This window comes from Trachurus trachurus, assembly GCF_905171665.1.
Source record: "Trachurus trachurus genome assembly, chromosome: 16".
Lineage (NCBI taxonomy): Eukaryota > Metazoa > Chordata > Actinopteri > Carangiformes > Carangidae > Trachurus > Trachurus trachurus.
The window spans coordinates 30,392,032-30,406,463 of record NC_139902.1 but is presented as its reverse complement, the minus strand read 5'-3'; the positions used below and the strand labels follow the sequence as shown (position 1 = coordinate 30,406,463).

Genomic DNA, 14,432 nt, shown 5'->3' with positions numbered 1-14,432 from the left:
CATCCACCCAAAACTGCTAAAGAAATACCTCTCTACTAACCTGACAGAAAAAATGACCAACTCTCAACTAAAAAAAAACAAATGAGACAGTAACCTGGTCATACAAAACACATGTTTACAGCTTAATATAAAATGGGGACTCCAGATTTGAAAGAAAAAAGGTCAGTTTCTGTCCTTTCAGTGATCAGCCTTCCCACTCCCAAGGTGGACTTTTCTGAGACTTGGGGTCATCACAAGTTGAAAACATTGAACCCAAGTCACAACTGTGGACCCAGACCAACTTGAGACCTGCCATGAAGAGTTCTATATGTTTCAACCATCCATCCATCCATCTCTGCATTGGGACACTGACCTGTCTGGCCAACCGGCGGGCCTCCCAGTAAGGCTTGGACTCCTCAACGGCCTTTCCGATCTTCTTCACCAGTTCGTCCAGCTTCACCGTGGCCTCCACCAGCACTGATCGGAACTTCTGCCTTGCATCCTGATCAAAAGACAGAAAAGAGAGAAAACTTTCAGTCACAAACAAACAAGAGGGAAATATTTGAGAATACTATCATTCCCTCCAGATCTGCAACAAACACACCTAATGAAATCTTAAAATGAATTGGGCGATTCAAGGTCTGTGCCAAGTCCCTCAATCACATCAGAGCCTCTGAGATGAAAGGATGGAGTTATGTAAAGGGTTTTGCATGATGGACTGACAAAAACTCTACAGAGACAGTGTTGGATTTCATAACTGTTTCACAACTGAGTTTAAATCCAATTTTGTTTCTCCAACTCTTTTGTGCTTGATTTCACTTTGCACTGAACACTCTGTTGACAGGGCGTTGTACCTCTTGACCCTTCATCTCCATCCTAGTTGCTGCTTGTAAAGTCGTAACTTGAGGAAATGAAACTTGCTCCATTTGCTGCCTGCAATCAGCAACAGCCATTATGGACTGAAGTTTCTACTGTAAAGAACTCCAAGATAACACTCAATAATAGGTAAGTCTAAATGATGATATCATCTAATCAGTTTTCCCAGAAACATGAGTGTCCCAGTAAACACTAGGAAGCAGACTCCAGCCAATCTGTTTGTGGTTGCCTGTAAGAAATTAATGTCTGATATAATGTCCGATATAATGATGTTAACTGGTACGAAGCAAACTTTGTTCCATCTTTGAGAGCTTTGTTCCTTTATCTGTGCTTGTCAAGGGGAATTTCTCAAGACTGATTCGGCTCTTAAATTCCATCACGGACTTGTAATTGGCATGACGGGCACAGAACTTTCTAAGCATAAGAACAAAAACACTAAGTGGAAAAACAAGCCAGGAACGTCATGAATCTGTGCAGGGGAAGGTCCTTATTAATTCGTCTCCTCATTGAGCGGGGTTAGTTATACAAGTAAGGGTGAGGATGTTTGGCAGCAATGGGCTCGATCTTTTCTGAAACTTCGCTGTCCCCAAACTTACCCTCAAGTTTAAGGAAAAAACTGTTGTCTTAACACAGTCTGTATTCATATAGAAGACAAAAGGCAGGACAACCAACTTCTTGTGGCATCCTTGCTACTGCAGCTATGATCCCTGCAACAATCCGGTTGCAAGGTTGATGCAACCATTCAAAAGGCACCAAATAACTACAGAGATGGGCTGGATGTTGTCCTCAACCTCCCAAAGAGTTTGTTCGATAGAGTTTGTGATCCTCAATCAGGATAACAGAGGGGTTTTAAGAAGTATGACTGCAACAGGTCATTGGATTTGCCATTTCAGATGCTGACAATGTTCCTCGTCCAACAGGTCGCTTAAACTTTTTAGGGATTGGCACAACCTCTACATATCATAACCATCTGGTTTGTTGGTTTAAGGAGATTGTTGTTGACATTTTATGTTGAGATAAGGTCAAATGTGACACTTACTGTAAAGTCACGATAAGCAATCGATCTCTAACCCAGTGGCTTTAAAGTGTACCAAAGTGACTGTTGGGTAAAGCAAACAGGCTACTGGCAAAGCCAAATCCTCAAATTCCTTCCTTCAATCAAGGAAAACCAACTTTCTTATTAAGGCGAGGTGTTGTGTTTTCATTGCAGAAACAACTGACCAATCACAGCTCAGTAAACAGACTGCATTAGGGTGGGTCGTCTTCTTGTTTATCTACCTACCTGAGACACCGCAATAACAGAAAAATGTCCACAAAACTGGCAACAAGCATGTACAAGATCAGTGCAGCTATTATTAGTGGATTCACACACAAGTATTGAAATTTGCATATTTCTTCAACCAATGGGAAAACGACTCATCGCTTCACCTAGCAACAGCAACTTAAGACGGACGTGTTGCTCATGACTGTGGCTCGTTAGGGCAAAACAAAACAAAGCAAATAACCAACTACCGGCCCCCGCCTCGTCTCTCTCCGGCTGCTGATTGCTGCTGCTTGCACCGTGCAGATACAAGCATGAATCTTAAGTGTGGGGGACTGTTTTGAAATCTGTCAAAATGAGAAAAGAGGAAACAAGCTCGTGTTGCAAATTGCTTCTTGTATGTTGTAAATTCTAGGGCTGAGCGGAGCAGCCTGTCCCTGCACACGGAGCTCAGGGCTGCTGGAAACCAGTAAAGCAGCTCTAATGCCGGCGTTTCTGGATGAGCTCTCGTATAATCTTGTAATGAATAAAAACATTTTTACAGACATTGGTTTCTGTGATGAATAATGAGCAGTGTCTGCTTTGTTTCCAGTGAAGACAGAGTTCCTTTGAGCTTATAAGCTGTGCTACAACAAATTCCCTTTCACTGATTCAGAGCTGTGCTGCTACTGTGAGATCATCACATAAGAGCTGCTCAGAACAACCACTGCACACATGATGAGGGGTTTTAAGTTTGTAGTTTGGTTTATTTTCTCAAGCTGCTGGGTTTCTCCCTTAAACACTGTACAGTCTCACACTGTACGTTATGACTTGGCACAAGTAAAACAAAGGTCCACAAAGTCACGTACAGAGTGAACTTCCCCAAAATGTACTCTACATTTTGACTTCATTAGCACCTCTAGTGTGTTTGACAGCAACAGCTCAGGAATAAGGTGGAATAAAAGGTTTACATCTTCAAATTAAGAGCGAGCAGAAGCAAAAGCTCCAAGGTGAGAAACAACCAGAACGAAGGACGCTGCTGAAGTTTCTGCAGATAAGAAGCTCATGCATAATGGAACAGTGCTGGTAAATAAACAGAAAAGGCAGGAACATGTTGTGGAGGTGGAAGAATAAATAAAGCAGACCTGGACGCAGCTGCAGTGCTTCAAGTTGTTACAGAAAACAAGACACTTGTTTATTCTTCTCAGACTGAGAGAGACACGCTGAAAATAACCTTTAGGTCAACTTTCAGTTTGACTGTGAATCTACAGAAGGTGATTTTCGTCTCACGTCTTCGTCCACAAAGACCAGGTCAATACTTTTACTCCAGTCTGTTAATGTTTCTCAGTGGAGCATTAAATAACCACTGGAATGACTCACTGCTGTGCCACGCTTTCCTCCCCGCAGATAAAACATCTGGGTTACTGGGTCTGACGACCTCTGGAAGCTGTAGTTCATCCTCATTAAAACGTGGTGGAGGATGAAAGAGATTCCACTGAGGTCCAGATAAGAAAAAAACTTTATGCATGTTCCTTCAAGACTACATGAACTTAACAACTAATTAATGTAATTAATGAGCAGAGAAATCGACCCTCTAATCACAGCTGAACATTGAACTAGACATGGCAGGTCAGTCAAGCTTTGAATTTCTCAGCTGATGAGCTGATGGGACCCTGGCACTGGCTGGTTGTGCATAAAACATCTTTCTAAATTAAAATGACAGGAAAAAGAAGAAGGGAAGACTGAGTAACCTCTGTGTTTATCTGCCACAATTACCACAGATCTTATTATTGAATATTAAATAACTACATTATTATGAGGCGTCTCAGGTTCCACTGGTTGGATGTGGCTGCCAGAATTAAGTCCAACGTCAGCAGCTCTGTCCTTTCAGGGACTGAGCTGAACTCATTAATCCAAACTCATGTTTGTCCTCAGCCTCTGGTCACTTTCTTATAGGGAAGTGGAAAATATTGTTTTAAAACACAAAAAGAAAAGAAAAACCCTACCCTCTTATACTAATCCAGATAACTGTTCTGTTTTTAGCCTCTATAGTCAACGGTGTTGGGTTTTTGCCATAGAACAGTAGGTTTAACTATCTGTGCTATGATACAAGACCTGTCTTTGTTCCACATACCCGACAGGGATTCTGACTTTTACCTTTTGTCTCTGTCTTTTTTATATGTAGACAAAAACTGAATCTGTATGACCTTGTGTGCACAGCCATCAAATTAATTTTCAATAACCTTTTGCAGTTTGAAGCTGCCTTTTCAACCACCCAATGCAGCTGATGTTAATTTCCCAGCCTGGTAGAGCCGATAGAGAAAAACTCCCTGCAGCAACTCAGGCTCAAAAGGAGAAGCAGCTTTTCTCTGCTTCTGTCTGATGTGAGGAAGCCGTTGTTTCAGACTCTCAGAGTGTCAGATCGGCCAGTGGTATCAATGCAAACTCTACATGTGTGTGTTGCTGTAGCACTAAAGCCATGGCAGCCAAGTTCTGGTCTGAACTGGATCGGAGGCTGAATTCAATTTCAGCTGCTCAACAACAATGATTCAAAGTTAATTTGTCGACCTTTAAAAACTCATGACATTTGTCTCTAAAGAAAACTCTGCCTTATTTATCCCTCCATGCTCAAAAACACACCAATAACGGGATCACATTGGTTCATTAAGATACTGTATGAATCGGCTCTCATCGGCCCCTTAATCATTGGTCCAAAAGAACCCACTCAGAACCAGCTAACAAGCGTTCATCTGCATCCACACCCAGGTCACATGACTCTGCAGCAGATAACAGTTTGAATCGAGAATAGAGAACCCTCAGATTATTTATTTCTGCAGGTTAATTGAAAATGGCCGATATAATAGAACTTCAGACCTTAAAAATAATGTTTAAAGCAAAGAACAGATCATTACAAAACTTGTTCAAACTGGAGGGAGGGGACAACAGACTGAAGCTTGATTTTAAACATACATTTGCAAGGCTAAGCTTAAAACAAATGTGTATTTCTGTTGCAGGTGTAAAATTATGGCATTCACAAAGCAAGGAATTTAAAAATTGTACAAGTATGTCTCAGTTTAAGAAAATGTTTAAAAAAGAAAAGATAAGCGTCTACAAAAAAGAAGGAGAAAGAGAAAAAGATAGATTCACGAGTGGTGTTTTGTTTGTTTTCTTGTCACAACTATGTTTCATCATCTTTAGTAGTCTTCTTTCATCTAGTCATCTTTAGAGTATAATATTGGTGTTGAAGTAAGCCAATGTAATTATAACAACAGAGAGGGGCAGGTATTATACGTTTTCTTTATCCTGCTCCTTTTCATTCATGGTGACAATGTGTACATTATGTAATTTTGTGCAACCTTGTGAAGAATGTATACCATGAATGGAATAAACCAAAAATGAAATGAAATGAAATGGGCATCGACTTCCATGTCAACACTTGGGTGAACCCACTAATTATCCTACTATATCAATTAGACAATTTTGGGACTGATTATTCTCTCATCTCCAAGATATCAAATAAGAGATACCAAACATTTTTGATACCTGAGATTCCAGTTCAGCGGCTTCCGACGGAAATTCTAGCAATACATGGAAAAGGCTCGGGCAAAAAATATATTTTTGCAGTGGAGGATCTGATGCGTCTTCGTGACCTTTACCTCAGAGCTGAGTGGTGACTGATGTGTCTCACCAGCTCGCTCTTCCTCCTCCTCCTTCAGCACTGAACCAAACTTCCCTCGAGGACACAAAGAAAGAAGGAAGCCACACAGTTGGGAGGTTAAAGTGCTGACGCTCAGATTTTAAGGTGAAAAGTCGTGACACTTTTTGACCCTTGGTGAGTGACCGGCGCAGTTTCCACACACTCAGTCGGATGTGGGTGTGAAGGCTCTCGAATAAAAACCTGGAAGTCATGGTTTCATTTCAGTGAAACAAACACTGACGGAGGAGAAATGTAAAGAGGTTATAAAGGGCCTGTCCCAATTCTCCCCCTAGCCCTAAATATTTGCCCTAACCCTATATTTTGCGCGTTCACGTGTAGGGGTAGGGTGTCCCATTACTCTAGGGAGCAAGGGGAAGTGCGATTTTGCCCTTAACTCATTGAGTGCCATTGACGTCTATAGACGTCAAATGCACTTTTCTGCGGCTGGTAAATGGGGACGCTCTCGCGCACACTGTGAGTAATTTTGGGGCTTCTGGGATGTGTAGAACGAAGAAGACTGTAGATCAGAGCAAGAAGTGAAGAAGGAGGAGAAGACGAGCGCAATCAGTACAGAGATAACAATGTCGGAAAAAGTTTCTATTTCTAGAGAAAAACGACGGGCAGAGCCTGGAACAAGTGTAACGTGGAGCTGGAGGAAGCTTAGCCACGGTGCTATTAGCATAGCTTCAGCATGAAGTGATCGGAGGAGGCAGGAAAGGTAAACTCATCTAGATGATCAGCACCAAAATGCCGAAGCGAAAGCGGATCGCGGAGTTTCACCAGTTGCTGTAAACCGACGTCGTGACGACGAACCGAGAGATCAGCGCGGTGCGTCGCTGCCGCGGCCGCGTCCAGCACAGAGGCTGAAGACGCCATGACGTCTCCCTCCCTCCTTCAGAGACGATGCAGCAGGAGGAGAAGCAGGAGGAGGAGAGGGGAGGGGAGGGGGTGGAGGGGGGCGTAGGAGAGGCTGAGGGGGCAGCAACTGCCACACGAGTGTTGTATTTTAGTTGTTGTTGTTTTGTCTTTTTGTGTGTGTGTGTGTGTGTGGGGGGGGGGGGGGGGGGGGGGGGGTGAAAAAACATGTGAAATGAAATTTTCAGACGTCTTACATGTTTTTGAAGCCAAAATTAAAACGGATAAATCACTATTTTTCTTGAGAGACTCTCTTTCACAAAATTGCACTTTTCTCAGCTTTCTAGAAAAAAAGTGTTTTTTTTTGGTGCAACCAGGCTCTATTCAACTTAAGATATATCAAGAATGGAACAAGGTACAAACAAATGGTTTTTCCCTAGTTAAATAGAGAGTCTCCTCTTTCCTTTGAGCTGTTTGGTGTTTTCAGAGTCATAGTACAAAATATTCTCTGGGTCTTGACATATTACTCAAAATGCCCCAAAACGCTGGCACATGGCACTGACCATTTTATAAAAGGTCTGGCACTCAATGAGTTAAAATCAGCCCTTTAGACAAATCTGAAATGCTTGAAGAAACATTACTATTTCTCTGTGTGTGTGTTTTGTGTCGCTATGTGTGGTATTTATTGGGGGAATCACGGTGTCGCATCAGTGCCGTTAGCTGACTGGGACAGCTAACGGCAGCAGCAAAGCTAACGGCGGCAGCTATGTCACACAGAGATAAATAGTAATCTTTCTTCAAGCATTTCAGATTTGTCTAAACGGCGATCGAGCGTGACAACGGGTAATTTCATTTTCCACTTCGTTTTAAGCCCGCATCGGACCTCACTACATTTTGAGGGCTGATTTTAAGGGCAAGATCGCACTTCCCCTTGCTCCCTAAAGTAATGGGACACCCTAACCCTACACGTGAACGCGCAAAATATAGGTAGGAAGGTGCAATTGGGTCACTTCACGAGGACTAAACCCAAAGAAACAACTGGAGCACTCGATATAATGCAGATATTTAATAATAATACAGGTGCACAACACCTAACGTTTCGACGCAATGCGTCTTCATCAGAGGTACCCAAGACCCAATTGCACCTTCCTACCTACTGGTCCTGTCTGAGAGCACCGATTTACCTGGCTGAAGCGCAAGAGCATCCTTTCTTTTGCGCAAAATACAGGGTTAGGGCAAATATTTAGGGCTAGGGGGAGAATTGGGACAGGCCCAAAGTCTCCATCCTCAGCTCGGTCTCTGTGATGCTGCTGACTGCAGGGCTGGATGTTCACACCGAGCTGCTTCACCTTGTCAACACGTCCGAACCCCCGAGGCGTCACTCACGTCTATTAAATTAAATCTCGTCCACTCCTCTGTCGTGGAGGTGGTGAGTTTGTCATAACATGCGCCTCATTATTACTCTGGTCTCAGTCTGAATGTGGCGATCAAACAGCTGCTTGTTGTTTCCATCTGTCAACAGGACGCTCACACAGAGCTGCTCATCTCTCAAACGCTCGAGTGGAAGAATCTGGAAACGTTTCTAAAAAGGTAAATATTCACTCTGGCAGAGACCGAGGCAGGATTTGAACACTTTGCATGTTTACGCGACGAGCAGAGGGAAAACAGACGATTACAGGAATTATCTGCCATCAAAGTACTGAGACGATGAGGAGCATCTGTGTCTGTGTCTCTTTCCTCCTTCTGAGGACTAAAGTAAATAAATATCACTCCCATCATCGATTAGTCTGATAATCATTTAGTTTATGTTAAAGTCCAACAGCATCAAAGCAAATATTCACAGCTGAGATTTTTTTTTTTTGCATCTTTATAATATTTTCCACTTTAATTACTGCTCAGCTGATTAGTCTAGGTTATGAACTAAGAGCTGAAGGAGGCCAAATGGAAAATGTCATAATGTGTCATTATTCTTATCAGCAATGACTGATTGTTGAAGTCAAGGTCACGTTAAGGGCCATAAAGACTTGGTCTGTGTTGTGCTGTTAGTTGAGCTGCAACTAATGATCATTTCAGTCATATATAAAGTCGCCAATTAAATTCTACATTCATCAACTTGCCTAAAAATACTCATTGTAATTTTGCAATAATAATATTTAGATTTGATGAGGTGGAAACAGCAGTTTTTGCCATTTCTGCTTCGACTTCTGATTTTATTCTGCTTTTTCTTGATACTTATTCATTCATGATTATTTTTTCTATCAGTTTGAGCTTGAGCAGTTGATTCATGATGTAAATTTTACCCACTGAGGGATTAATAGAGTCTTATCTTATCTAAAAGTGCTCGTAGGTGTGAATGTGAGCGTGTGATGTTGTGTGAACCCCGCCCTCGCCTTCTATTAACCCCGTCACAACCCTGCAGAAATAAGCGCTGCAGCCGTCGGACGGATCATTAATCACTTCATCATCTTGAAGTTTCAGCTCCAAACTAGAGACTGAATCTTTTCTCCAATTCTGTATCTAACGTTTGGAACGAATCCTTCTGTAAGCAAGCACACAGCTGTGATACCAGGGGATTTCCCTGCGTTGTTGAGTGACGACAAACAGTCATCAATCAGGAGATAACGATCTGCTCTGATCCTCAACACTCAATCACGACTCCCCTCAAAAAGTTCAGGAGAAACATCAACCATCTGATGTTTTGTTCCTCTGACAGGAGGCGTCTTTGTCCGACGTGAAAACAACAACAACAACATGACCCGATTTTCAGCAAAAACACAAAAATCAGTCAAGGTTCAAGAATCAACACAGAGTCGATGTTGATGTGGCATCGGGGCACGAGGTTGTGAACCGACAGGAGAGATGCAAACAGGTTCAACAGAACCAGGGTCAGTGATGCTGATCAAACTGCTGCTCAGATCAGTGACCACGATGGTTTTCAATGGGGAGTCTGGGTTTATGTCTAAAAAGGACGACTGAGGGAAGTGAGGGGGAACTGGTCACGATGCTGCCAACATCATCCACCTGTGATGTGGTTATGGGTAAAATAAAATGAGCCTCATTTACTGTAACTTGGTTTTTTTCTGCTTTCACATCTCATTTCCTGCTGCTGCTGCTGCTGCTGCTGCTGCTGCTGCTGCTGCTGCTGCTGCTGCTGGTGTCAACAGTTCTGCTAAACATAGAAAATCACAGCAGGGAACTGATCTCAGATCATCTGACTTCACATCTCTCATCTCACCTGATATTTTTAGACAGCGACGGTGAGTTCAAGGATTTTTAACTTGTTTTTTAAGGCTTTACACAGACTTACGTCTAACGGATCTCATATCCAAGTCCATCCTCAGATCTCTGAGACCCTCGGACCAGCTGCTGGAGGAAACGCTGACTGGACATTCGCTTATAGAAAAGCTTTAGAAGAGTCTAATCTCTTAATGAAGACTTCGGCTGCAGAAAGCCAACTCTCCTGACCTCCACCTACTCTGTTGACGTCAGTCCGATGGTCCAGTTTTCAGTTTTTGTTTGTTGTTGATCAGCTCTTCCCTGTCCTGTTCTGTTCTGCTTTCAGAGGAAGGGAGGGTTGATTGTGTTGCTGGTCACAAGGTTGAGTCAAATATTTTGCTGTTTTTGACACAAAAAAAGACAAACATTGCAGCAAATGACAGAGTCTGTCACAAATCATTTAAGCTGTGACGATGGGAATGAAACCCGGCTTCATTTGGGCCGGTCCGACTGAGACAGACGTCTCAACTCATCAGGACGTCATACCAGTAGAGTAGCGTGCAAGTTCCCCTGAGACCTGAGTTTACACCAAGTGTGTTTGGTGCATTCAAATGCACAGAAACAAAGTGGGTAACAGTGATCCTTAAAGACAAAACCCTTCAAACTGAACTCGTTCACCTCTGATCTCTCTGACAGTTTGGACTTCCACCTCCATAAAGCTGCACACATGTTTCTGACCTACATTCATGTGAGCCATCAGCTTTTTTACTGCACTTTAATGGGTCTCAAAGATCAGTTATGCAATGAGCAGGCGATGATCTTGTCTCTGCAGAGCATCGCCGCCGTGGTGACGCCCCAAAGGTTCAGCGTCCACTCCAGCTGCACATTCCTCCGGATACAGCCGTCAGTAAAACTCAAGTAGCACAAAACCTCCTGCTGATGGAGCAAAATGTGAACTTAATAAAAAAAAAACAGTTTGACCTGAAGACGGAGCAAAGGTGGAACTGTGACCCGGTGAGAGAAGAACTGCTGCATGTGCACAGTGGCTGACAGCGTTTACACAAGACTGATTACACACTCGGAAGCCCGAAATCCTGCACGAGCGCACACACAGAACCTGCAAACAGACCGAGCCCAGACTCACCTCCAGCTCCGTCTCACATCTGTTGATGTCGTCGGTCGATTGGTTGAGTTTCTCCAGCTCGCCCTGGAGGAGAGGAGAGGAGGGAGAGAGGAAGAAACACTTTTTTTAATTTCTTATTTTTCACATCAATGAATTACTATAATTTTTTCTAAATGAATTTAAGGAGCTTTTAACTCTTGTTTCTGAGAATTAACTCTTTGAAAGCAGCTGCACTGATGTGCTGCTTTTAGGGGTTAGGGTTTCCTTCTCTGACAAACACAGCTTGTGTCCAATAGGATTTTAGGAAAAAAAAAGAAAAAAAAGATCAGACCTGAAAGTAACGAGTACTTTTCAGCCTTCCTAGGAATTAACTCGAGTAAAAAGTAAAAATATTTGTCTTGGAAATGTATTCAAGTAAGAGTAAGAAGTACCAAAGAAATCTAATACTCAAGTAAAGTACAAATCCTCTGGATATGTACTTAAGTACAGCACTCAAGTAAATTTACTCCGTTACTGTCCACCACTGGACTTAACTTGTTAGTCAAATCCACTAATTCTCCACACTGTTAAACACAAGCATCCTAAATTGTTGCATTGCACACACATCCAGTGGTGTAATCCTCCTCAGATGCTCCTTTCATACCCAATCATCTCCCTGACCCGTTGCCAGGTAACCCAATTAACTGTGCGATGCTCCACCAGCAGTTTAACATCTGCTCCAGCCTTTTGTTGCCACTGTTCCAACAACAACAACATTTGATATTTTGTCTTCGTGCCATTTTCAATTAAACTCAGGTTTTAAATCTTTTGCAAATCATTGTGTTCTGTTTCTTTTTAAAGTTTTTAGTTACGCCCAAAACTGCCAAAAAACATTCAGTTACTGTCATGAAAAAGGTCTCGTCTGACAGGCTGGAGTCAGAGAGCGTTGGGTTATTATTCTTCCATGAAAAGACTAATCAATTAATAGACTAAAAAAGAAACTCCTACTGACCAACAACCAGTGTTTTAAAATAGCCACAAGAAAGAAAAGAGGGAAACACCCAGACACAGAAAAACTAGTTAACAGATATTGGAAATAATGTAATTGATTATCAGCATGAAGAAATCAGGTTTCTAGTCTAAGTTGAGTGGCGTGACATTGACTGTTTACAATGAAGTTAATAGTGGAGCCACTGCAAGAAAACTTCTTAACAGCTGTTTACTGTGCATCAGCATTATTGATTATTGACCACTCAAGATGGAAAATGAATCTGCAAGTATTTTTGCTCATCTTTAAACCATCTTTGAAGCAAACAGATCAAATGTGAAGCAGCTTTATCGCATTTGCTTTTAATGTTGCAATAAGAAACTGCATAATTTGACTGCACCTTCTGCAGATCAAATACCGTAATTAATTGATTAACTGAGAAAGTAACCTTTAACGCTTAATCAATGGACTGAACATCAGATGCAGCTGGTTAAATTCCACTATTGATCATTTTCACTGTTGATTTGGCTCATTATTTCTGACGAAACACTGGAAAAACTTTACTTTAATCTCTGCATTTCTTTCCAATGCATCTCTTAATAAATCGTTTTTATAAATTGCACCATCATTTGACATTTCTTTGTTCATAAATTGTAAATACAATTGTAAAGTGAACTTGTAGTCTATTGAGGGCCACGCAGCAGCTGCAGCACTTTGTTCCCTGCTGTTGCTGCTCCTGCAGACTCGTCGGCAGCTCCACAATGAAAACGTTATCGATTAAAAAAAACAAAACACAGATCGATACCAGCAGCAACAAGCATCGGTTACCTACCTGGACTCTGGGGTCCACCTCCTCGTCCTCGTACTCCGGCTCGTCGTCAGACCGGTGCTCCCTCTCCGGATGCTCCATGGTGCAGCTGGTGGTGTCGGTGGTGTTGACGGACTTGGAGGATGTCACCGCGGAACAAAGACGCACTAACCTACAGACCGAGACCGAGCGGGCGCATCTGTCTCCGCCGGACACCTCGCTGCTTCAGCCGCTGGGTTCACGGAGCAAGAGCAGACGCCTGTTTTGTTTGTTCTGTTTCCACCACCTTAAATTAGGCTAATTCACGACTTTTATTTATTATTTTAAAAGCAGAGGGACATCCTGTTTTGTTCGTTTGTTTCTTTCTTTGTATGTATGTATCCATCCACCGGGCCCGACCGAGCAGCAGCAGCAGCACCGTGTGTGTGTCCTCTCTCCGAGCTCCCTCCGCTCTGAGGCAGCAGCTCCAATGACCGGAGCTCTGCTGCCTCTCACCGGGAACGCCCCCTCCAGGAGGCTGCGGCCGCTACGGAGGCCGAGGAGTGCCGTGCAGCGGCGGAGCTACGTAGTACTGAATGACTTAGGTTTTTTATTTTTTTGGTTGATTGTCTTTATGAATGACAATCAATCAATCATCAATGACAAAAGAAAGGATAAATAAATAAATAAGAATATGGATAGAAATTGATAGTTGAATGTCTAAATAGACCTAAATGCACAATAAATTGATTATACAAAGTGATGAAAAATATTACTTCTATGCAACTATGCAATAATCCATGGAGCGGTGGATAATGTTATTTGTGTCACAGTGCCAGAGAGACAAGAGCTGGGATACCACCGGGTCTTCTTTGATCTTACAAGGTTGGTTTTCCCTCTGTAGTTGCAAGTCATTTATTTAAACCATAAACCATCACAAATCCTCCGAAGCTGTTTAATTAAAGCAGAAGTAGGCTAAGCGATCCGGTCTTTTTGGCTAACTTCTTGTCAGCCTATGGAGTTAGCAGTCCCCTTTATGCCGTTCTCTCTCCTCATTGGATAAAGGTTGTAGGATACAAGGAAAGTTTTCTCCTCGGCTTACAGCAGAGCAGAGTGACTGACAGACCCGTGTTTCAGACCAAACACTCTATATAAGTGATTGCTGTCGGAAGATATAACTATTTAAGACTTATATTACTGTAACACAAATATTCCGCTTACTTCTGCTTTAAATAGACCTAAATGCACAATAAGTTGATATAGTGATGAAAAATATTACTTCTATTTAAGGGGGAACTATGCAATCCATGGAGCGGTGGATAATGTTATTTGTGTCGCGGTGCCGCAGAGACGAGAGCTGATCTTACAGGGTTGGTTTTCTCTCTGTAAGAAGTTGCAAGTCATTTATTTAACCATCACAAATACTCCGAAGCTGTTTATTTAAGGTAAAAAATGTAGCATAGCTAAGGTAAAAATCCTGCATATTTCATTATTTAATATATTTATCTATTCATTTCTGCTTATACGAGTCCCCAAACATCTGGCTGAAGCGGGATTGGTCGGATGAGTGAACCAAACGGAGGCAAATGATTTTACCCAAGCTAGCAAAGCTTTGACCTAACCCCAATGTTTTATTATAAACATCAATTTTTGCTGGAAGACACCCTCCTCTATTCTGATTGGCTGACACCG

At 42.4% G+C, this 14,432-nt stretch overlaps 1 protein-coding gene across 1 annotated transcript in view; it reads right to left on the bottom strand.

Annotated features, from left to right (window-relative positions):
• The window catches only part of sh3bp5b (SH3-domain binding protein 5b (BTK-associated)), a 41,171-nt gene extending 27,970 nt beyond the window's left edge, over nt 1–13,201 (bottom strand). Inside the window, exons 1-3 of the mRNA XM_083988844.1 lie at nt 12,786–13,201; nt 11,008–11,070; nt 353–481 (exon numbers count right to left, since the gene is read on the bottom strand). Coding sequence (XP_083844970.1) covers nt 353–481; nt 11,008–11,070; nt 12,786–12,863 — 270 coding nt within the window. The 5' untranslated portion in view covers nt 12,864–13,201. The remainder of the gene's footprint in view (nt 1–352; nt 482–11,007; nt 11,071–12,785) is intronic.
• Between the last annotated feature and the right edge of the window lie 1,231 nt (nt 13,202–14,432).